General features: G+C 56.0%; 1 protein-coding gene across 1 annotated transcript; it reads right to left on the bottom strand.

Moving 5' to 3' along the window:
- On the bottom strand, window positions 1-24637 carry KDM8 (lysine demethylase 8). Its single transcript, XM_042970825.1, is given in 9 exon segments — window positions 1-2611; window positions 2694-2786; window positions 3718-3867; window positions 8402-8446; window positions 11060-11192; window positions 12271-12437; window positions 14796-14843; window positions 14846-15296; window positions 24571-24637. Coding segments are annotated over 9 exon segments (1302 nt in total). The 5' UTR covers window positions 24621-24637; the 3' UTR covers window positions 1-2446.
- Between the last annotated feature and the right edge of the window lie 219 nt (window positions 24638-24856).

The raw sequence follows: 24856 nt of genomic DNA on the forward strand, positions 1-24856 counted from the left end.
CTTCTGGTCTCCCCTGCATTGATTCCAACGTGAACTTCCCAAAGACTCCTACCAAAACCCTCATGCGCAATTCTCGAGACCCTGCCTGGCGCTCCAGGTTTTGGACATCGGGCCGTTGCCCGCCTCCCCGCACAGCCCGTCTTCACTCGGTTCCCTGCCGACACCGCTCGCTGGGTCACCGGACCGGTGACGCTCACGGCTGTCCTGCTTCCTGGGGCCTCCCCTTCCGGCCCTTGTCACACAACAGCACGCAGACCTGTCTCCCTGGCCCGGCGCCCTTGTCCGTCCCAGTGCTGGCTGCACCGGGCCCCCTCCGGCCGCCCAGTTCCCTCTGCTCCGCCTGCACGGCTCCTTCCTCTCCCCCAAGGGCTGGGCCTTCCTGCCCCGGGGCTGCTGCACCTGCTGTGGGGAGGCCCCCCTCAAACCTCACTGCCAGTTTGAGTGTCCCGGTCATTCTGGCTTATTCACACGTCTACGGTAAATCGTGTCCCCGTCACCCTGTTCCGTTTCCTTCGTGGCACTCGTCACTACCTGCACCGTCGCCCTCCTCTCCGGACCCCCCAGGCCCTCGTGACCACCAGGGCGGGGCCCCATCCGACCGGAGACCGTGCGTGCCTGTGTGGGACCGGGTCCCGAGCAGGTCCCTGTGTCTCAGGTGGACGGGTGGGGTGACGGCGGCCTCGTGCCTGCCCCTCCTCGGCTGTGCCAGCAGCCGGCGAGCACTCTTATTCCCAGTGGACCTTCGCCCACGTTCCTCGGGGCTGAAGCAGCCCTCTGCTAGCCTAGCTGGTGCTGCCGGCAGCCCGGGAGCCTTGCCCGGAGAGCACGCGAAGGTTTTATCTTTTGCCGTCTTGCCACCAGACAAGGGACGTCCGCTGCAGGTGGCCGGGCGTCCATACCGTGTTTTAACGCCCAAGTCCTCGTCCCTAACTTCAGAATCCCTACGTTACAGACGGGCCTCTGCTCGTCAACAGCGGCTTGGGGCAGAAGCGGGGGGCCGGCCGGCCAGGAGTCACGGGTAAGACGCTGGAGCCACACGGCCGCCCTTCGGGTGGGGAGGGGTGTCAGTGACGCAGTCAAGCCCCTGCCGTTCCTCACGGACAGCCAGTGAGCCAGACGCGGTGGCAGCCCTGGTTTATGCCTTGATACCTTTGCCGTTTGGTATTAATTCATCTGCAGAATTTGGCAAATAATTGTTAATAACGCCAGACAGGGGAGCAAGCAGTCCCCACAGAGCCCTCGATTTCACTTCCTAAATAGCTCGTCTTTGCCTCTGCCCTCCGTGCCCAGTGCTGCACCCCGACCGCACACCCTCTCCTGCAGGAGTCAGCGTGTGCCCGACCCCCTCCCTGCCAACGCCTCCCCTGCGCCATGCATATTCCGACGGGGTCCCGCTCAACTCGAGCCCCCGGACCTACGTGATGAAGCTCCGATGCCCTGGCCTGGTGGCAGAGGACGCGAGCGGCTAGCGTTCCGGCTGCCCACCGACGCTTCCCTGTCCCTCTCGGTCACCTGCGGTGTGTGTTAGCCCCAACCCGGGCGGCCAGGCTCCGACTCCAGGAACTCGTGGGTCCCGGGCCCGCCCGAATCTTCCCTGGGGCCTCTGAGCCTGAGGGCCCCGGCGCTGCAGGGACGCGGAGCTGGCCCCCCGGGCGGAAGGCTCTCTGCGGGACAGGAACGAATGAGACCGAGGGGCAGGAGGGGGGCCGCCGGGGGCCGCGGATGGCTGTTTCTCGACTGGGGAACTGGCTACCGGGCGGGTGCGCGTTGAAAATTCGGCAGGCTAGGAGAGGCAGGCACCTCCCTGCAGGCAGGTCAGGCCTCCGTGACGACAACCGAAACCCGTCTGAGCTGAGCCAGCCGATGAGGACCCTCCCCTGTGACCTGCACCGCCTCTCCAGTCCGCGGGCCGTGGCGCAGTCACGACGAACAAGTAGGTGGCAATCCTAATGATTATTAGCCGCGAGCGTTCACGGACCCGCAGGGGCCCTGCGCCAGCACCGTCCCTGGAATTCTCTGTGCTGGGGGCTCGGGCTGCCGTTTCCCAGATGGAGACCCACCCACGAGGTTTCCGCCCCAAATCTGACGCCGCGGTTAAGCCACGGGGCTGGGTTTGAATCCAGGCAGCCGACCTCAGAGCCACCCTGTACCTCTGCCCACACTGCCTGCCCGCGTCCCAACCGTATCCGGCTTTAGGAGGCCCACGGTCTCCATGCAGAGCGTCCTGGGGTCCCGCCCGCTGGCCTCTGCCGCGCATCCCTGGCCGGAACGTGCGCCTCGCCGGGCCCTGCGTCCGCCTGGCACGCAGCCCGGCGCCCGGCGAGGGCTTTGGCACAGGCGGGTCTGGCTTCTCTCTAGATGCCGGGACCCGGCCCCAGGCCGGGCGTGGGGCAGGGAACGCGTGAACCCGTGACTGCCGTTGGCATCTCAGACCCTTCCGCCCTGGCTACGACCACCAGAAGCTGACGGAGAAGCTCAAGTCCAGAGCCCGCACGTAATGCCAGTATTTAACTGGGATGAACAGGATCTCTCCGGGAGACAGGATGCAGGACAGGAACGGGGCCTCGGCAAACTTGGGGAACTTCTCCAAGTCGGGGTTCTCCACGTCAACCTGAAGAAAACACTCGCCAGGTCTCCAGAGACAGGGCGGGGAGGGGGAAGCTGCAGTGTCACCGGGGTCCCTGTGTACCCACCTGGCTCGTGTTGTGAAGAAGATGCGTGTCGTGTGGATATAAAGCCTCTGACTCCTGCGGCGAATACAGCCGGATGTACTTCCTCCCCGTCACCTGCGAGACAGTGCCTCGTCAGTCAGCTGCCGCCCCCACTGACCACAGGTCCCTGAACCCCCCAGCCTCCCGAACCTCTCCACGCCTTTCCGCGCGCCGTTCCCTGCGCCCAGACTGCCCCAGCCCTCCCACACACGCTCCAGGCCAGGCATACGTTGAGCCTCCAAACAGATCACGAATCAGTAACTCCGTGACCGTAGCCGACGATAACTAAGCACCGGCCCGTGGCAGCCACCCTCCAGCTGCTCCAGGTGTGTTCTCTCGTTGAATTCCCCACAACCCTCCACGGCGGTTCAGCGTCACCCCTTTTCACAGGTAGGGAAACTGAGGCACAGAGAGGCAAGCCAAGTGGGCCAGGTTCGCCCAGCTGACAGGTGACAGGGCTGGCGTGGATGCCAAGCAGCCCGGCTTCTGGGCCCCGGATCCCAGCCTCTCTAGCATCTCCGGGCAGAGCCTCTGGGCCGGGAGAATGTTCTCATTTGTTAAACCTACCCGCCTAGAAAAAATCAGGCAGTTCCACAACAGATGCCTCTCCTTTGGCAAGAAACACACATGTTCCTCTGTCTGGGTCTCCGGACACACCATCCAGTGGCCGGGAAGCCTCTCGTGGACAGAGGTGCTCGCAGGGAGACCACCCTGGTTCTGTCGGAGGGCAGGCAGGGGGAAGGCACTCGATCCCTCCCGAGATGACGCCCAGCCCTGCTCTGCCCAGGTGACGCGGCCAGGACCCCAGAGGGTCCTTCCTGGTCAGGGAACCGCATGTGGAGACAGCCCCATCCGGAGGGAGGGTCCCACGGGGGGCCTGGTGCCATCTCTCCGGTTCATTTTTGCCACATCCCTCTCTGGGCGTTTAGCCACCCATAACGTGGCCAGCCCGTGCGGGGCGGGGCCGGGAGGAGGCAGAAAGCCAATGCTCTGGAGCGACTCTAACCTGGACCAGGAAGTTCTGCTGAGGGTCCTGATGGAGGGGAGAGACGGTTCCTTGGGGACCAAACCAGGCGTTAATGGTGATCTCTTCTTCGTCCCCGTCGCCCAGGCAACAGTAGTCGGGGATGCTGATGTCCCGCTTCAGCTCCGGGATCTGTGGGTGTCAGAGCAGACGTGGGAGGCCCAGTCCAGGCCCGGGGACACACGGGCCCAGGAGTCGACGGGCCAAACGCACACTGCCTGGTTCGGCGCTAACACGCCTGTGTCCACGTTTCACGGGACGGGGACTTAGAAACCAACTAAAAAAATTAATAGCTTAATTAGGGAAGAGTTACCATTTCATTTTCAGATTTGTTCCTGTCATAGGCATCTTCGTTTTCTGTTTGAAAAGCCTGAGAGCACTGCTCTGCACTTAACCCAGCTTGGGGCGCCTGGGTGGCTCAGTCGGTTTGAGAGTCCGACCCTTGATTCTGGCTCGGGTCACGATCTCACGGGTTCGTGGGTTCGAGCCCCGTATCAGGCTCTGTGCTGATAGCGTGGAGCCTGCTTGGGATTCTCTCTCTCTCTCAAAATAAACAAACATAAAAAAAAATAGGGGTATCTCATGGCTCGGTCGGTTAAGCATCCGACTTTGGCTCAGGTCATGATCTCCTGGTTCACGAGTTGAACCTTCCATCGGGGCTCTGCGCTTAACAGTGCGGAGGCTGGAGCCCGCTTCAGATTCTGTCTCCCTCTCTCTCCACCCCTCACACGTGCATGCACGCTCTCTCAAAAAATAATAAAAACATTAAAATAATAAGTACATAAACAAGCCAACCAACTTGTAATTTTCTAAAGAATGCACTCTTTTTGAAAATTAAGTTAAAGAAAAACAAAAAAGAAAATGGGGTTGAGGATTTATCACATCTCCGCAGAGGAAGATTTTCCAAAATTGATTAATGATAAAGCAATCACAAGACATACATTTTAAATACGTTAATTGACATGAAGGCCGCTGACGTGGGAAACTTTTGAAGTGTGGTGAATGAGGGTTAGTGTAGAGAGCTCATACAAAATAAAAAGGAAAAATAACAAGGACCCCAATACGTGACTCCACAAATAATCAAAGGGCAAAACCCAGATATCACACAGAAACGAATTAGACATAAGGAAGAGTTCACTCCCGTTAGGGAAGAAATCTGAATGAAACGTCACTGATGCCACGGTTTCCCACTAATCAAACGAGCAGACTGGGCCAGGGATGCGGCCCAGTGGTGGTAAGGGTGTGGGGAAACGGGGCCCTGTGCAGGGCTGCTGGTGAGGTCAAGATAAAATCATTGCGACAGTGACTGGGGACGGGCCGGTCTTCAGGGTGTTTAGGCTCCGACCCAGCCGGCAGTGAGCTTGAGCAGTGCTCCTTTGTGCGGACGGGCCGGGGGCCTCACGGAGGCTGAGGTCGGGAAGATCACCTCGAAGATCACCTCCCCCGGGGGCAAACGGCTCCGAGGCTTTGGGCAATTCGACAGAAACTCAAGTCTGGTCCCTAAAGGGGGACAAGGGGGACCCCTCTGCTACTTTCTTCGGCTATTTCCCGAGTAACGCCTCCCGGGTCAAAGGGGCAGCTGCGGGCCGGCTTTCGGCCGTTCTTTCAGTAGCAGCCCCTCCAAGTTCGGGCTGCTAAGAAGCCATCCGTCCTTCGGAACGGCTGGAATGCTCTCCCCGCAGCAGCCTAGGAAGAAATACAGACAGGCTGCTGTGTCCACTGTTCTGAGGCCCCCTGTCCTGTCGGCCAGAGGGGTGGCGGAGATGGGAGGAGATCCCCAAGGCCTCTGGGAACCTCCTGCTCCTCGGCCACCAGGCCGTCACACCACACAGCCGCTTCCCACTGGGATCGTGCCAGGCCCTGGGCCTGCGGAATGCTGACAAGCTGACTGGTCCCTGACGACATGATCAGGATTTCTGAAATATGACTGGTTGACTGAATGGTGTAATCAGAGCCACTGGACTCAGAGACCCCCCAAGAGAAAGGAAGGCTCCCAGGATGTGACCTGATAAAGGGAGGCCTGGCATGGTGGCCAAAATCTACAACATGGGGCCCCTGGGAGAAAAGGAAGAGGTTTTTGGGCAAGAGGTTTTGGGTGGGAGCCACTGAGCTCCGTGAAGGCAGAGAAGGCCCCAGAAAGCAGTGCAGGGACCCGACAGGCAGCACTCTGGACGGCAGGGGTAAAAACACATCTCTGGGGACCCGAGATATAGAGCCGGGTGGCCCTCCAAAAGGCAAAATATCCTCAAGGTTTGTGTTAAAAGCAATCGGACACTCTGCCTTCTACTTTTTTTTTTTTTTTAACTATTTTTTTTTTATTTGAGAGTATGTGGGTGGGGAGGATAGGGTGAGGGAGGGAGGGAGGGAGGGAGGGAGGGAGGGAGAGAGAGAGAGAGAGAGAGAGAGAATCTCAAGCAGATTCTATGCTCGGTGTGGAGCACAACTCGGGGCTTGATCCCATGACCCTGGGATCACAACGTGAGTTGAAATCAAGAGTCGGAGGCTTGACGCAGGTCATGATCTCGCGGTTTGTCAATTCGAGCCCCGCGTCGGGCTCGGTGCCGACAGCTCGGAGCCTGGAGCCCGCTTCGGATTCCGTGTCTCCCTCTCTCTCTGCCCCTCTCCCACTCTCAGTCTGTCTCTCAAAAATAAATGTTAAAAAAGAATTAAACAACGAAAGAGTCAGAGGCTCAACGGACTGAACCACTGGCACCCCCACCTTCTGCTTCTAAAACTGCTTCCTCTTGTTCCAGTAAAATGGAAAATGGCTGCTCCAGGACAAGGAGCCAAGTTTACCTGTGGCTTCTCAGGTCCCCCTGGAAGGTGTGACTGAGGTCAGGTCTCTGGGGACCGTACGGTTGGACTCCCCTTTCCTTCATTAAGCAACAGAGGACAGGAGGCAGGGTCTACAAGTCCTAATTCGGGAGACCCGGGCAAGAGACCCCAGCCCACCTAGCCCCCACCTGCTCCGGCCCCTTTCATTTCCGGCTCACAGGCTCCTGGCGGCTGGCACAGCTCCCACAGGGCCCGGGTCCCCCGGCGGGACAGGCAGTGAGAGCAGCCCCAGCCCAGCGGCACAGTGGTGCCCGAGCCCCACCGAAGCTCACCAGTCGCCGGGGTCTCAATTCGAGTTCTCCTCGACTGCGCCTTTTCCCTCAACCCTGCCCAGCCACCTGCATCTAGCCCCCGGCCGTTGGCACCTGTCTGACACCTGCCCAAACTGTTCAATCATCTCCCCAGGATGAGCCTTCAGATGGTTCCAGCCTCACTAGGCAGTTTTGAAAGTATGGAACACCATCGGATTCCACTTCTCTTTGTTCCCTTATTGTGCCCACATTTAAAAATAAAGTCTATTTTTTCTCACGATGATGGCTATACATCCTCATTATAGACACTTTGCAAACTGTGGAGAAAACAAGGGAAAACTACTCACGGTCTTACCACCCATGAATCGCTGTCAATCTTCTGGGCCCTTTCTTCCTGTTCCCACCAGAGCTAAGGTCCCTCCGTGTCAGGGCACATCCTTTCGCGCTTCCCCCCAGCCGGCGGGCCCCCAAGTTCCCACGGTGGCTTCGTGAGCGAGCCCTGCACCCAGGGCGCTGGGTGACAGGCGTGTGGGGGGCACACCGCCAGGTGGGGGCTGAGAGCGTTTCTGCCAGCTCCTGGGAGGCTGGTGGGGCCAGCCTGTGACGCCCCCTTCTTAGGGCCGACTGGTGAAGGAGAGAAGGAGCTGGTGCAGGACCTCTACCCCCGGGCACTCTCCCTCACGACTGCCCTGGCTCTCCCGACAGATCTCCCCGGAATACCTCCTCTCACTGGGACCCCTCCTGCTCAGAAACCTCCCAGGGGCCCCCGCTGCCTTGCAGATAGGTCCGGGTTCTTGGTCCGGCCTTCAAGGCTCTCCCCGCTGGGCCCCAGCCTCCCTCACTACCTTCTTGCTCTGCTCTTCTGAATGAACCCTCCGAGGCAGGCGGCCGCTGCCGGCACTTGGGGCCCGCTCCAGGGTACGGCCCGAGTCTCGGTGCAGGAGCGCCTCTCACTGGAATGTCCTGCCTCCAGCCTGGCCGGGCCCTGCTCTTCCTCTCCGCCGGCCCGAGACCCCCTCCATTCTCCGTCTTCGGCCAGTCTGTCCTGAGGGTCTTCGATCTGGCCAACCAGCACTGGGGACCCACAGGAGCCGAACCCGGGCCCGCTGGGCACACACGGGCCCAGCTCGGGGCGACGGCCTCGTGAGCAGAGCGCTGACATTGGGTAAGGACGGTGCTGGGACCGCCCAGAGAACCCTCACCAAGGAAGGCAGCGACCCGCTCTTTGTGGGTCGGGTCAGAGCCTGCCACCCGCACTTGGCTCCCCAAGACCCATTCCTCAGGTGTGACCACACCGGCTCAGACTTCCGGCTCCACCCGCTGGGGCCACCTCCTCCCCCTTCCGGGGTCTTGGGGCCCCGGGGTCGGCAGGCCCAGGCTCTTACTGGCCACCTGGCAGCTTTGTCTGCTCCCCGCCCGCTGCTGGAGGACACAGGTGCCACACAAGGCTCTCCTTGCTCACCAGTGGGGTGGGTGATGAGGCTGTCAGGCCCTTTCCTGCCTTCTGGGCTCAGAGCTCAGGAAGGGAGGTGGGACAGAGGGAGAGCAGAAAAGACAAGAGGAGAGGGCGTCAGACTTACCTGGTCAAAGAGCTGGTGCTGAGCCAGGTACCCGACGTCCCTCGGCTGAGCCGCAAGAGAAAAACCAGAAGTGACACAGAAAGCCTGGTTAGTTGTAAGGGACACCCTCCAGGTGCTGCCGTTAGTGGCCTCTCGGCACCAGGGTGCACCCGGCCCCAGACAGCCACCTGGCAAGGACCCTCGGCTCTATCCTGCTTGGTCCCCTCCGTGACCTGGGGCGAATGGGACGCTCTCCCTCTGGGGCCGGGTTGGGCCTGGGGGAGACTCCGATCCGGGGCTGCCTCTGTAGGGGCTGCTCCAGGACTCAGCTTCCTCCCTGAAAATGAAGAGGCTGCACTTATAGGAGCCTTTTTCATAAATAAAAATGGACTACACTATATGTATTACTTTGGAAAATTTTTCATTTAATGGTAACATCACGAATATCTCTTCAGGTGAGCACAGACATACATGCCTCATTCTTTTGACGGGTCCATGTTTCACAGACAGGACAGATCATTATGAAGTCAACCATCCCCTGCTGGTGGACATTCAGGGTGTTTTCCCGGCATTTCCACAAACAGTCTAACATTCTAGGCCTTCCTTATGTTTATGTTCTCCCAAAAGCAGAAAAACCGAGTCTAGGGGCATGAGCATTCTAAATTCCAGTTGCTTCTGCCAGGTTATTTTCCCAAAAGTGAATCCCAGGTTGTCTTCCTGGCAAAACTGTCAGTGCCCGTTTCCTACACGCTGGCCTGCCCTGGGGATGATCATCTTGTGAGAATTTCTGCCAGGAGATGGATGAAAAGATCTGTGCTTTCCACACTGGGCTCCACAAGGCTCAGGGGCTTCCTGGGAGGAAGGGCTTCCTGTCTAGGGCTCTGGAAGGGCCAGTGGGGGCACAGCTTGCGAGAGGCTGCTCCCCCCACCCCCCTCCATAGCCAGGGCGGAAGTCAGCCTGGGTCTAACGGGCTCTGGGGCTCAAACTGTGTTGAAGGACACGAAGGCTCCTCTCTAGAATCCCTGGAGAACCTCTGTGCTTCCAACCCTCTCCCTCATTCCCTTGTCTTCCTTACAACTATGGAAGCTACAACATGCCAGACCAGGGCTACGAGGTGGGCACGGCCGGATGTGATGTGGCCTCTCCTGCCATGGATACTGTGGCCCAGAGACACTAACTTCAGTTAACCGGGCACTGACCGTGCCGCGCTTACAGCTTGCCGCGTTTAACTCTCACAAACGACCCTGCGAAGTAGGCATCAGCAACCTCCAACGAATCCCAAAGTCAGGGCACTGAGGATCGAGAGGTTCGGCAACCAGCCTGGGCCACAGAGCCGGCAAGACGGTGCTGGAGTTAACCCTCTCCTGCCTCAACCCGAAGCGCACCTGCCTGCCCCCTGGCAAACCGCACCTCCGGTTCTGCGCTCCGCTCTGGGCTCGGGGCTTCTTCCCGGAAAAGGGGACCGGAAAGGGGGTTCACTCCTGCGAGCACAGGGGCAGGGCAGCATCGCGTGATCTCGTGCCCGGTTCCCTTCTCCAGGCCTCTGGGCGACAAGGGATGCAGTGGGGGTGGGCGTGGAAGGCGGGGGACGCGGGCATGGAAGAGGTCTGTGAACGCAGCGGGTCGAGGCCGCGCCCGGGAGAACCGCACCAGGCGCCGGCAGAGGAGGCCGGACACTTGGGAAGAGAAGCTATGGGGCAGGAAGGGTGATGGTGCAGGGTGGGGGGAGATCTGGGGGGCCCTCGGGAGCTCACAGTTACGATGTAGAACAGTGTACAACGGGAGAGACCGTCAGCCAGCACGGTCACCACCTGGGCCCTGTGGCTGCAGCGGACCCACGACGAAACCAGATCAGAACTCACAGGGCCCGGGCCCGGGGCTGCCTTGGGTGTGGGAAGGGGAAGCCACCACTGCCCTTATCTGAGACGGTAAAACGGCACCACTGCTTCGGAGAACAGCCTGACAGTTCCTCAAGAACGGTTTAAACACGGAGTCACCACAGAACCCAGCGGTCCCGCCTCTGGTACACACCCGGGAGAGACGAACACTTGTACGTGAGCGCTCATGGCGGCGTTTTCCACGCCAGCCAAAGTGTGTGCAACCCGAACGGCTGTCAGCCGATGCCGGAACGCAACGTGGGGTCTCCATGCAATGGAAGGGTACTGGGCACAGCCAGGGACGAGGGACTGACGGCGGGCCACGCGTGGACGAACCCAGACGGCACTCTGCCGAGGGGAAGTGGCCACAGACGCCCACGTTTGATACGATTCCATTTCTATGAAATGTCCAGAATTGGGAGACCCACAGAAACAGGAAGCAGGCTAGTGGCCGTCTGAGGACGGGGTGGGAGGGCCGAAGGGGAAATGACTGTTCATGGCTACCGGGTTTCTTTGGGAGTGATGAGAATGTTCTGGAATGAGACACTGGTGATGGCTACAAAACCTTACAAATACACTAAAAAACCACCAAATCGTACCGCCCAAAATTAAATAAAACAAAAGACTTGAAATGAGTCATGTTGTGCCCGCCCGGCAGCCTGCCCCCCTCGCTCTGGCCCACCCGCCTTCTGACCACAGGCTCTGAGAGACGGATGCCTCCAAAAGGCTGCCCTGCAGTGCCCGAATGTCACGCGTCCTCCCTGCTGTGAGCCCCACGGGAAAGGAGGCGCGGGGACATACCTCATCCCTGATGTACTTGCTGATGAACTCGTTGACCGTCATGAGCGTCTGGGACCACTCCTCGTCAGTGTACCTGGAACCAACCTCCACCGGGACAGTCCGGCAGCCGGCGACATCCTGGATGTACTCCAAGCTGGGAGACAGACGCGTACGGTCACCATCACCTGCGCGCTGAGCCTCGCCGGGCCCTCCGCTAAGTGTGCTTCACACGGGTCTCCTTCTGTCTTCACGGAACCTCTGGGGGAGAGGCTGTCACCCCCACCGCACTGGCGAGGGCGCTCGGGTGCAGACACGTGGGGTTACGTGCCCACTGGCACCACGGAGCTTTGCAGAGAGATCCAGTGAGGCTGGCCTGCCAAAGCTCTTGCTGGGCGGTTCTATCTCCCTGCTGGCCAGGAACTCCCAGTTCTCTGTCTGCTCACCTCGTCTCTAAGCTGGGAAACCTCCTTGGAGCCAATGGCAGAGAGTGCAGCGGGGGCGCAGACAGGCCTGCGTCCTGAACGCCAAGGACCTCTGGCACGTTACTTAACCTCTCTAAGCCCTTGGCCCCCATTTGTAAACGGGGGCGATGACAGTACCTGTCCCACGGGAACCAGGGCGGACAGAGAGGGAGCAAACCTGGCACGTGCTCAATCCGGTAAAACCCCTGCAGCAGAGCTCTTCCCACAGCCTCGGCGGGAACCGCCCCCTCCACGGACCCCCAGACACAGGTGACCCGGCCACCCGCCCTCACAGACCCCTGCTCCTTCCCACAGGCATTACGGCCACTGTCCAGCAGCCTGAGCCGCTCTTACAACCATGAATCCGGGGTGGGAGACCAGATGCAGATGTGAGGAGGGAACGAGCCCAAGAGCCCCGCCAAGAGAGAAGGGGACGTGTCTTGGGCTCTTGCCTCTGCTCTGAAGCCGCAAGGCCCCCGAGAAGGCCCACGGGATTGCTCAGATCCTGCAAAATGGCACGAACAGACTTAACGCGGCACCGCCACGTGAGCACTCGCTCAGACACCTGCTTTGCGCAAGTGAGCCGAGGGCGCCACGGATCTTACGACCTCCGGCGTGAACTTGGGGCAGCGCCATCTTGTTTAACCTCAGCAGCCCACGCGGGACCGGTCGGGAAGCGCGCGCGAGGCTGCATTTCCCGGGGGAGGAGGAGAGGTGGAAGCCGGGTCCTGCAATGGGCAGAGGAGGCTCCCGGGCCTCACAGCCACCCACCTCCACTTCTTCATGCACGGCCACTGGTCGGCCACGCCTTCCAGGATCACAGGCCTCCCTGGAACCAGAAAATGCTTCCGGAAGTGCTGGAGGGACGGGCAGCGGAGCCGCGGCACCGTTCTCTCAGACCTCACGTCTGGAATCCGAACATGGTCGTGCCTCGCTTTCTGTTTAAAAGCAAAACAGAACAGCCGCACGTGCAGCGAAGTTAACATTCGGGGCCATCCGCCGGGAACGTGCGTCCGTCCCCGGCAGGCTAGCTCTGCTGTCACGAATGGGAACGGCTAACATCTACTGTCACTGTCACTGCTGCTGCTCCTGGTACTCCTGGCCCTTTCCTACTAGATCACTTAAAGCGTCTGTTCAGGGCGCCTGGGTGGCTCGGTTGGTTAAGCGTCCGACTCTTGGTTTTGGCTCCGGTCATGATCTCACGGTTTTGTCAGTTCGAGCCCCGTGTTAGGCTCCACTCGGGGTTTTTTTCCTCCCTCTCTCTCTGCCCCTCTCCTGCTTGCACGCTCTCTCTCTCACAAAAATAAATAAATATTAAAAAAGAAAGAGCAGATAAAGCATCTATTTGATTGTAAAAGGAAGGTGAGGCTTTCACAGAAACTCCGCAGAGGAGACGTTACGACCCCAAATGCCGTCTGATGTTAAAGTACTCTGTCATTACTATGCGTTCCTCTCCCATCCTGTCACTCGTGAGGAGAGGACCGTTGACCCACCGGCAGGAATATGCAGGACGGATGAGCCACGTTTCCACGTTGCCACTCGGTCCCCGCGATGTCTTCTGAGGGACTGTGCCGGAATTTCCCAACCACCTCCCAACTGAGTGACCTGAGCAAGTTACTGTCTTGGGGCCTCAGGTTCCTTCTCTGTTACATGACCGGGAGACTAGGTGTCACACGTGAAGTGCCCAGGATCGCTGGCAGGAGCGTCTGCTCCCTCTGCCCCACACCATTGCAAGCATGTGCATCAGCTCTACCCCCGCCCCCCTGCCCCCACTGCTGCACGTAAGTGCGCCAGCTCTGACCCCGCCCCCTCTGCTGCACGCGCGTGCGTCAGCCCTGCCCCCCCTCACTGCACGTCTGTGCACCAGCTCTGACCCCGCCCCCCTGCTGCACTTGTGTGCGCCAGCTCTGACCCCGCCCCCTCTGCTGCACGCGCGTGCGTCAGCCCTGCCCCCCCCCCCCCCCCCGCCCCACCCCACTGCACGTGTGTGCGCCAGCTCTGACCCCGCGGCAGTGACGACTATCAGTCTCACCCGCAGGCCGTGCAAGCGGCCTCGTGCTCACCATCCTTGTTACACCCTCTGCTCTCATTTCCTCTCACGCCCTCGTCAGCGGCACCTCGCTGAGCACCGTGAGCAGAGCTGCCTCCCCCCCTTTCCCCCCGCACGGAGAACGCATTCCGTAACAGCCTCTCTGTAACCCAGACTCCAGGAGAACAGGCCCTTCCGTACGTATCATGCCCTCGGCGCCTGGCACATCTAGGCCACCGCTGGTGCCATAAAGCTGCCGAGCAAACCCCTCCCCCTTACAGGCATGGGAACGCAGGGGGCAGAGAGGAGTCAAGACACCTGCCCGACTCACAGGCGGTGGGCAGCTGGTGGGAACGTGGCCCGGCAGGCCGACTCCAGACCTGAGCTCTCACCCCCCCCCCCCTCCGGCTACACGCACTGCCCACCACCACCCGCACCGTGAGCCCCACCCTGGGCACGGGGCCACCTCTGTGTTCCTTTGGGACAGACTTGGCGTGGGAAAGGGCAGTGAACAGTGAAACTCCCGGGTCAAAGGACACTGGCATCTGCCCCCCCGTGGTCTGCATGTCTGCCCTGCCCTCTGAAAGGTCAACCCACGCACCCTGCCCTTGGCCCCCTGGCATCCTTCGTGGCACCGGTATTACATAAACCCTCCTTGTCAATTTCACGGCCAGACATCGTTACCTCGCTGTTCTTGCCTTTTTTTTTAACCACAGGTGAGGCCGAGCATTTTCCCACACGCCTAGAGGTATGGTAAGTGAGGTCTGCCCGTCAGCGCTGGGACCCAAAGCCTGGCCTCCGCCCTGCAGGGTAGTCCCCATGCGCTAAACACTGGGAAGGCCACATGCCGGGACCCTGGGGGCGGCACCCAGCAGTCACAGGAACGGGAGATGGCTGGATGTAGCACGTGGCTCAAACGCGGCGGCGCGGAGAGCAAGGCAGCCAGGAAAGGGGTGACGCTTCCAGGGGCTGACCAAGAGCAAGCTGGAAGGCGTGGGCCCATGCGTCCCTCCGGGCTGCTGCTCTCTCGAGCCACAGCGTGTCCACCTCCGTCTCTCCTGAAAGGGCACTGCTTATGCAGACACGGGGGGGGGGGGGGGGGGGGGGGATCGGAAATCCCGCCAAGCGGCTCCCCTTCCGAATCCACGGAGACGCTATTTTCATGCCTCGAGGCCTCACCCCCCAGGAAGAGCGGACTCCTTCCTTCTAGAAAAACAGGACCGTCGGGGCACCTGAGGTGTGGCAGGCGGCGATCCCACCCAGATACCTTCTCGTGGGGCTGCTCTTGGGCCGGGCCCGGGGCGGGCCTCTTTCCCGAGGGAGGTGCGCCTGCAGGACGGCCGCGACTTTAGTGAGGATGTCCCCGAGGATGGCCGCCCCCATCAGCAGGCCCATGTCGCAGACTCTCAGGGCTGCGGCCACGGCGCCGGCGTCCCCGGGCTCCTCGCACAGACACACGGCCTTCAGGAGGCAGCCGAAGGCGTACACGCGGCGCCAGTCTCTGTGCACGTCGCGCCACGGCCCCGTGTTGAGTTTCTCCCAGGAGTAGTCCAGGATGGCCTCGCTGGCCTGCAGACACTCGCCCCCACGGCCGCCGCAGAACAGCTCGACCGCTTCCCGCAGCAGCCGCACCACGCTGCGCTCCACCGTCTCCCCGAGCTGCAGCGTCAGCTCCTCTTTAGTGGGGGGCAGGAGCGCCCTGAGTGCCTCCCGGAGGGTGCCGGCTCCCGCCATGGGGCCCTCTGCCGGCCGGGTCGTGACGACGGTGCTGCGGGAAGAGAGAACAGTTAGAGCAGAACAGCGTGTCGCGTGCCCAAACACATACATTTGTAGATTTTCATAAAATCAAACTGGGGAGGGGGAGCTAGAGCTGTGATGACATCCAGTAGCGAAAACGTCACCCACTGAGATTTTCAATGTATATACTAATAGGCAATCTAAGGAATGGGAGACGATATTTGCAAATGGCATATCCGATAAAGGCTTAGTATCTAAAATATATAAAGAACCGATGCAGCTCAACACTCAAAAAGCAAATAAACCCAGTTAAGAGATGGGCAGGAGACATCAACAGACATTTCTCCAAAGAAGACATCCAGATGGCCAAAGGCACGTGAAGAGATGTTCAATGTCAATCATCATTAGGAAATGCCAATCAAAACCATAACGAGATTCCGCCTCCCACCTGTCAGAATGGCTAAATCAAAAACACAAGAAACAACTGATGCTGGTGAGGGTGTGGAGAAACAGGAAGCCTTGCGAACTGTTGGTGGGAATGCAAACTCGTGCTCTGGAAAACAGTATGGAGGTTCCTCAAAAAGTTAAAAGCAGAACTACCCTATGATCCCGTAATTGCACTACTGGGTATTTACCCCAAAATACAAAAAAACACTAATTCAAAGGGATGCATGCACCCCTATGTTTATAGCAACATTATCTACAATAGCCAAATTAAGGAAAGATTCCAGGTGTCCATCGACTGATGAATGGACACGGAAGATGCGGTATATACATATACAATGAATGTTACTCAGCCGTAGAAATTGAAATCTTGCCATTTGCAACAACATGGATGGAACTAGAGAGTATTATGCTAAGCGAAATCAGAGAAAGACAAACACCATAGGATTTCACTCATGTGGAATTTAAGAAACAAAGCAAATAAGCAAAGGAAAAACGAGACACAGAGAGGGAGACAAACCAAGAAACAGACTCTCAAATAGAACAAACTGATGATTACCAGAGGGGAAGGGTGTGGAGGGATGGGGGGAACAGGAGATGGGGACTAAGGAGTACACTTTCCATGATGAAAATAAAATATTAAAAGATTTTAAAAAATCAGAAAGCGATAAAAATAAAATATAAAGTCACTTTCTATAAAGAGAGAGACCATGCAGACATCTCCCTTACAGGTTCCCACGGCTTTCCACACGTGTCCTTTGTGACACACGTCTCACGTGAATGACTCTACAACGGTCTTCTCTGCCAAGCGTAAACTCTTGTGAGGGCAGGGCCCCCGTCTGTCTGGGGTCACCCCTACATTCAGGGCCTGGTACGATACCAGTCTCACCGTGGGCACGGGATAAATGTGTATTCAGACAGGAACGTATGTTGTCCTTAACTGGAACGCCTCCAACATCCCTCCTGTCTGGCAAACTCCTATCCAACCTTCCAGGCCCACCTTAAATGATCCCCTCTGGGAAGCCTGCCAACACTCTGATGGCTCACATGTCTGTCTCTCCAGGACTAGCTGGCGAGCTTCTCCGGGGCAAGAACGTGCCTCATTTCTCTCCATTTCCCTAAAGTCCGGCTCCCGGTGGGCACTCAACTAAGGCTATTGGAGGAATGGGGTCTTAACTTCTCGGGAAGAACCCTGGGAGTACAGAAAACCTACACAGAAAGGAAAAACATCACAGTTGGTGCTCTTCTATACGGACGGCAGGCCGGTCCTCATGCGTAAGCACTAACAGGTGAACAGGTTCTCACAGGTTTGTAATTGCTCACCTCTGATTGGTCACCTGTGCCGCTGCACTCTGGGTATACTAACAGCTGTTCCATCCGCTGCCTATCTCATGATGTCAAGAAATAGGGACCATCATGCTTTTTGCAGAGACTGCTCTGCTAGGTAGGGGTCAGCAGACTTTTTCTGTAAAGGGCCAGATGTTACACGTTTTAGGCCTGGCAGGCCACGCGGTCACTGCTGTCGCTACTCGGCCACTGTAGCGTGAAAGCAGCCTTTCGCAGGATGTGAACAAATGGGCATGGCCGCGTTCCAATAAAACTTTACGAAAACAAACCGTTGCTTTAAGCTCACCAAAATCCTTTTCACCCTCTCCCTGGGCACACAGACTACATTTCCAGGTCATCCCTGCCATGCGACGTGGCCACGACTGATGCAGCCACTCCCGGGCCAGGCCCGCATACACCTCCTACAGGATTCTCCACGCTCTCCCTACCCGCTGGCTGCAAGTGAAGGACTCTGAGGCCCTAGAGGGTGACACAGCCACAGCGGCCACAGGACTGGGCACATACACCCATGCTGGAATGCCTCATGAGCCAAAAAGAACTTGCATTGTGTCGAGCCGCTAAACTGCTGATGATGCGTGTCACAGCGGGTAGCTGCCCTGACACAGAAACTTCTATTGCTGAAGAAACAGAGAGGGCAGAGTACTCAGTTTTGTGGCTCAGAATCCTTTCCTCTTTCTTAACAACACTCCTCCGTTTCCTTCTGAGGAGTTTCATCTCCCCCGCTGAGGTCGGTCAGGTGGGATGTTGCCGGGCCGTGGGTGTGTGCGCAAAGCCAGGCGACTGGTTCTAAGCTGCCTCCCTTGAATGTGAACTTTGAGCAGATCGACTGGACTGGAGGTGGCTGGTGCTTCACGGTCTCCTACCGGCCATTTCTGGGCCAGCCTGGTCTAGGGGCTCACAGTTATCGTCCCGGATTTCTGGGTTATGGAGCCCCTTTCGTTCTTACTCTTTTCAAAGGGCAATTCTCCAGCTTTCCATTCCTTCTGTGGCCCCAGTGGCTCTCCAAAAAACATCTTCCTTCTGTCAGCCAGGGTTGGCTTCTTTGGTCAGGGACCCTACTTGACCCACAGGAGTCACTGATATCTCCCACCCCTGGGGGATGGTGAAAGGCAAGGAGGAAGACTGATAAAGCCTTATCAGATGTCTCACTTCCTATAAAGGGAAGAAAGCCACCGTTCCCCAGTGATCCCTGCCTCCTGTGACTAACACCCTTATCTGACTCCTTCCTCTGGAGCATGGGCAGGACCTGTAATTCGAATGGCCTTTGCAGATGCCATTAAGAATAAGGACCCTGAGATGGAAAGATTATCCTGCATTGTGTGGGTGGGTCCAACTTTATAGAGGAGTCCTTGAAATAATCTTTCCTGGCTAAAGTCAGAGTCAGAGGGAGAGGTGATAACAGAAGGGCCAGAGAGATGCAGTTTTGCTGGCTTTGACGAGGGGGTCACAAACCAAGGAATGTGGGTGGCCTCTAGAAGCAGGAAAAGGCCAGGAAATGGATTCTCCCCTGGAGCTTCCAGAAAGGAATGCTGCCCTGCCAAGACTTTGATTTTAGCCGTCAGCCCCACGTTGAAGGTCTAATCTTACGAAAATGTAAGATAATGAATTTGTACTGTTTTAAGCCACCAAGTTTGCAGTAATTTGTTACAGCAGCAACAGAAAACCGTTATGACTTGCTTCTAGCCAACAAGTGTGTAAGTTTGATACATGTGGTTTTTTTTTTTTTTTTTTTTTTTTTTCCTAAGATGGCAAAGGTGATGGATGGGATGCCCCTTGATCGGGTTACATGAGGTTTAACTTCCACTGCCAGCCGACTCTCCCTACTGCCTTCCTGGCTCGTGTGCACTGATGAGCACGTGGCCAGTTGGGAGAGGTCCGCACGGCGAACAGATGATGGCGGCTTCGAGCCAACAGCAAGCTAGGAACTGAGGCCCTCCGTCCAACAGCCTCCAAGAACTGAATTGTTCCAACAACCACAGGGGTTTAGATCCTTGTCCAGTTGAACCTCTGGACAAGAACTTCGTCCTGATGGACACCATACCTCGAGCCTCGTGAGATCCTGACACAGAGGACCCCACTAAGTCACACCACAGACTCTTGACCCAAAGAATCTAAGATAATAAATATGTGTGGCTTTAGGCAACTAAGCCTAAACTGTCATACAGCACTAGATAACTAATAAACACCCCTATTCACATTTCCCTGACACCCTGGGACACAAAAGAACGGGAGAAGAAAGCAGTTTCTTTTAGCACCAACGTGCATGAAGAAGTCAGCAGTAGACAGGGAAGGGAAGACACAGGAAGGCTAGAGGTGTGGTCCCTGCAGGTAGGCTGGACAGCCCCATCCCTACCTCCGGGCCCCATTTTAACTCATTTCTCGCCAACTCGTGACTAACACCACCCACAACACTGACAGTAACACATCGTTACCTCTTTAAACTTCACAGTCCGATGAAGCCGAAAATATACAAAGTGTTTACTCTAAGCCAAGGATGCCCTAAGCACTTTTTAATTCTCACGGAAACTCAAAGAAAGTATCATCGTCCCCATTTCACAGATAAGGAAGCTAAAGTGGTTAAGTGACTTGCCCCACGCATTGGGCTAGGAAGAGGGGACACGAGAGATTTAAAACTCAGGCAGTCTGGCCCCCAGACTTCCGTGATCCCGTGGGTGAAGGAACCGAGCCACAACATCTCCGGCCAGCACAGGATGAAGTTGGGAATCTGGGCTGTTTAACCCTCAACAAAACCCTGTAATGAAGGAATGATTATTCCCACTCAACAGATGAGAAAATCCCATCACTTCGTAGAAGCAAAACGGATGATCTTCCTTGTGTGTCATTATTTTTGAAGAACCTCTTCCTGAGCCTAAAGCAACAGCAATAACGTACCACTGCCCATATCACGGTTCTCCCACCCTTCCCCTCCCTCTAATCTTATTTGTCTCTCACAACACTGTCAAGTGGCTAGGGACATAGATGATCATTTTCCCTACACCCCTACCTTCTTTTGCTGATGAAGAAACTAAAGTCCAGGGGAAAAATGAAGTGACTTTCTTATGTGCCCTGTCGATGCTCCGTGGTTTCTGTACGTTATAATCTTACAATGTAATCACTTACAATCTCGTGATGTGAGGTTTTACAGAGACGAATGAAGTTAAGATCTGGGAGAGTAAGCAACTTGTCCAAAACTACACAGTAACTGGCAGCGTCTACCCAGAACACTTTTCAGCTTCAAGGGTGAGGATTACATCAGCTTTTGGATCTTTGTATCCTAGCTGGGTCCCCAGTGCACAAGGCCTTCCAGCCGGCCCAGTGAATGATGGCACCGAGAGCCTCGAGTGGCACGGCCCTCGCCTACCAGGACGATTTCTATCTCTAGCCTCCCAGAAGATTCATAAATGTCTTGTGTTGGTCTCATTGACAGCTTCCTTGGGAGAGCTTCACGGCCCAAACTTCCAATGTGGCCTTACCCGCTACCCACACACAAAACCGCATGTATGCCCGTCAACTGGCCTCCCTGGGTGGCTTCATGGCTCATCCCCTCAAGAGTGACTCACGTGTCTTATAAAACAGCCTCGAGAAGTCTCGGGGCGCCAGAAGACCTCAGAGACCTCATATCCTGGCTTCTCGCAAAGGTCTGCAATAAACCTCCCAGAAGACCACTTATTTGCCTGACTAGAAAAATGGCTTCGAAAGGGGTCCTTATGTACCCGCTTTGTAAATCGGTCTCTTAGTGGCCTTAAAAAACGGCTTCCCAGAGGATTTTAAATGGGCTATAAACCAGTTCCCTGGGATGCAGATTACGGACTTTGTAAACTGGCCTCTCGGGGTGACCTTACAAAACACCCCCTCAGAGAGCTCACAAAGGCCCTTCAAAGTGAGCCTCCACAGGTGGCCTCGTGTGCTGCTTTGCCGACCGGCTTCCCAAGGTGGCCTCCCTGCACTGCTTTGCAACATGGTCTCCCAAGGCCGTCTTGTTTGGTCTCCATAAACCTGCCTCCTCAGGCAGCCTATGTGTTACTTTGCAAAGTGGCCTTGGAGAGGGCCTCATGTAAATGGCCATGTCAAACAGCCTTCTGGGAGAGGGCCTCAGGTTGGCTGTACAAAACAGGTCTCCTCTTGGCCACATAATAAACCTTAGTAATTAATTTCGAATCCAGAGCTCCTCGGTGAATGGCTTTATCAAACGGTCTTCAGAGATACTTATGTTGACACCATATGACAGAGTCTTCCAGAGGTGGACGCTCCGGGATAGCTCCGAGTTTGTTTTCAAAATGACTTTTCAGACTGGCTCTGTCATAGCCACTTGAATGGCCTCCCAAAGGGCCTCATGGCTGATCTTGTAACACTAGCCTCCCTGGGGCACCTGGCTGGCTCAGTTGGTGGAGCACACAGCTCTTGATCTTGGGATTGTGAGTCTGAGCCCCACGCTGGCTGTAGAGATTACTTAAAAGTGTTAAAAAAATAAAAAAACCACTAGTCTCCCAGAAGGCCTTGTGTTCGCGGGTGGAAGCAACTTTCCACGGTGACGTGGCATACCGGTCATTATTTCTCTGAATAATCCTACAGCCTGATTCTACTGGCTTCTCGGACCCTTTCATTAGTTAGCCTTTTAAATAGTTGCCGAATCAAACAGCCTTTGGGGGAGGAGCTACATCCTACTACAGGAAACAGTCTTCCAGAGTAGAGCCGTGAACTGTTTCATAAACAGGTTTCTTTACACACTGGACCTTGTCTGAGGGCCCGATGAAACCCACACTTTGTGTTAGTTTTACAAACCAACCAGTCTCCCGTGGTTTCTTTAGAGCACCAGGAAAGTGTTAGGTTCTACCCATCAACCCTCTCGGTTAGCTCCTGTTCCGTGAAATGGCCTTACAGAAAACGGCTTTCACTGGCTGGGTCAAACCCCTTCTTGATGACCGTATGAAACTATGGTCCAGAGAAGGTGGCCCCACGTGGGCTGTCAGCAGCCTTCACAACAGGCCATCTGATACGGCCCTCCACTGAAGGCAGGTACAGGCCACACGAAACTCCTTTCCAAATGGCCTCAAGTCCTGGCTTTACAAATCAAACTTCCAGCACCCCCCATGTACTGGTCTGACAAAAAAGGCTTCTTGATAATAGTAAAACAGTCTTCCAGAGGAAGGTGTCAGTCAGAGTAGTCTTGCGGCCTTGGCCTGGCTTTATTGACTGGCTTCCCAGAGTTCCCCACTGAACTGCCTTTTATAAAAGGTTATACGATACAGCCTTCCTGGGATGCCGGAGTGGGTCAGTTCACCGAATGGCCAACTTTTGATTTCAGCTCAGGTCATGATCCCAGCGTCACAGGATCCAGCCCCATGTCGGGCTCTACACTGAACATAGAGCCTGCTTGGGATTTTCTCTCTCTCTCTCCCTCTGCCCCTCTCCTCCACTCATGGGTTCTCTCTTCCTAAAACAAAACAAAACAAAAAAACACAGCCTTCCAGAGGAGGAGTCAAGATAAACTGTGTGAGTCTTTCAGAGTGGCACTGTAGACTCATCTTCTAATTGGCCCCCCAGAATTCCACATAAAAAGGCATAAGCAGAGGTTGTATAAACTGCCTTCTGCAGTCAGGTACAGGTGGGTTAACTACAGAATATATCCTACAAACCAGGATGCTGTATATAGGCCTTTTTTGTTTGGTTGGGTTTTGGCTTGGTGAAGGATACATTTTTCTCTTTTAAAACTTTTTATTCTCATCATTTTCTCCAAAGTTCTTTGTTCTTACATTGTTTGGAACTTTCATTTCTGCAAGCAGAGATTTCACAAGCTGACTACTGGGCGTGCTGTTAGTTTTCTTTCATACGTACGTAAATTTCAGCATTTATTTCATATTATTTAAATATCTAATATTTAGGACTGGTCAAGTCATAAACTGGGGGTATTCAGGCCAACTGAGACCGATGGTCACCCTAATTATAGGCCCTATGAAAAAGCCGGAGTGGCCTTATATTGTCACTTTAAAGTCAGTTCCCTAAAACTCGTCAGGTTACCGGCCTGGAGAGACCTCTTGTTGGTCACAGAAGTCTTTTTTTGAAGGAGGTGAGGGTGGAGGCGTCAGGTACAGAAACAGCCCCAGTGGTCTTGTGTCCTGACTTCGTCAACTGGCATTTCAAAGAGCCACGTGTACTGGCTTCGTGACATGGGACAGCTTTCAGGGGAAGGTCAGGTACAGGTTGCACAAAATAGCTTCTCTCAGTGGACTGTATCTTGCCGTCTCTTACAAAAGGCTTATTTGTTGATGACAACGATACTCATTTGTTGATGAAACGATACTCTAGGTACGGGGGTCGGATAAAGGTGGTCTGAACTAACCTCTCCAAGTGGCTTTCGTCTCCGCTTTATAAATCAACCTGATGCGAACTTCATAAAAGGTTTCTTGTTGGTTGTATTTAACACAAAGGAGCCACGTATAGGCTACATTTTTATGCGTGGCCTCAGGTCCTGACTTCGCAAATTCACCATCCAGATGGAGCACGTTATGTAAGCTGGCCTTTCGTACTCAACAGCCCAAGTGGGTTCTGCTGGTTACAAAACAATGCCTCCTGGGAAGCCAGGATACTCATCCCAGAATTCTCTTAAATTATCTTTAAGAACCTAAAGCAATTGCCACAACAGACTTTAAACTGGCTGGGAGAAGCGGCTTCTTGGAGAATCTCACCAGGATTCGCAGAGGGTTGGCTTTATTTAAGAGCCCCCCAGGGTCCCACAAACGTCTCCGGCTGACCCGAAATGGCCATCCTGAGAGCAGTATGCTGGTCATGAGAAGCGTCCCGTGGGTGGCTTCCAAAATAGGAGCCTCTACCTGGCTTTCTGGGAGCAGGCTGCCCACTTAGTTTTCAAATCTCTTCAATTTTATTGTGGCACTATTCCACGTAAGCTGTGCAAAAAAAAAAAAAAAAAAAAAAAAAAAAAAAAAAAGCTTTCTAGGGAGCTTTATAAAACTTTCCAGAGAGATTTGGAAATATTTCCAGAAAGCTTTGTTTAGCGGCGCCATGGGTAACTTTGGCCTTCTAAGGGCCCCGCTGCCTCGGGTTCGGGCCGTCGGTGGGGCCCTAACACCTGCCTGCCCCCTGACCTTGGGCTTGCTATATGTAACCCTGCTGAGCACGGTGACTTACCTTTGCTGGATCCTAACGCGAGGGGCGTAACGCGACACCGATGCTCAGAGTTAACTCCTATTACTTACAAATCCCTGTCCTTCAGGTACCCCAAGCAGACGCTCCACCCGAGGGCTCACACCCCTTCCCCACCTGGGGCTTCATTTGTCACGGCCCACATTTGGTTTACAGCAACCTAGCTCCAGGCCTATGACAAAAGCAGCTTTGGTCCACTCCCTGTAGGTACTGTCACCGAGGAAATAAACACTCGCGCAGGCGCACTAGAGTTCCGCCAACGCGCCCCCAGGAATCGCGCAGGCGCACACCGCTGGCCTCGCGCATGCGAAATTACTGGTTTAAGGCGAACACGACGCACGCGTGGAACCTACCTCCTACCCGCGACGTGCAGGAGACTTGGCGCTGCGTTCTCAGGGCGCATGCGCCACCTTTTTTTTTTTTTTTTTTCCCCTCCCCTCCCCTCCCCATTCCCGTCCCAATTTCTCTACTTTGAAGAACTGCCTGGGGATTTCCAAGGCGCACGCGCGAGGCAGTCTTTCCACCGCCAACCCCCCCCAACGCCCCGCCCCGCTGCGCCTTTAACACAGCGCCTGCGCAGTCCTCCCCTCTGCGTCTAAGGAGGCAGGGCTTCCCTCCCTCTGGAGTTGCTCAAGTTCA

This window comes from Panthera tigris, chromosome E3, assembly GCF_018350195.1.
Source record: "Panthera tigris isolate Pti1 chromosome E3, P.tigris_Pti1_mat1.1, whole genome shotgun sequence".
NCBI classification, from domain to species: Eukaryota; Metazoa; Chordata; class Mammalia; order Carnivora; family Felidae; genus Panthera; species Panthera tigris.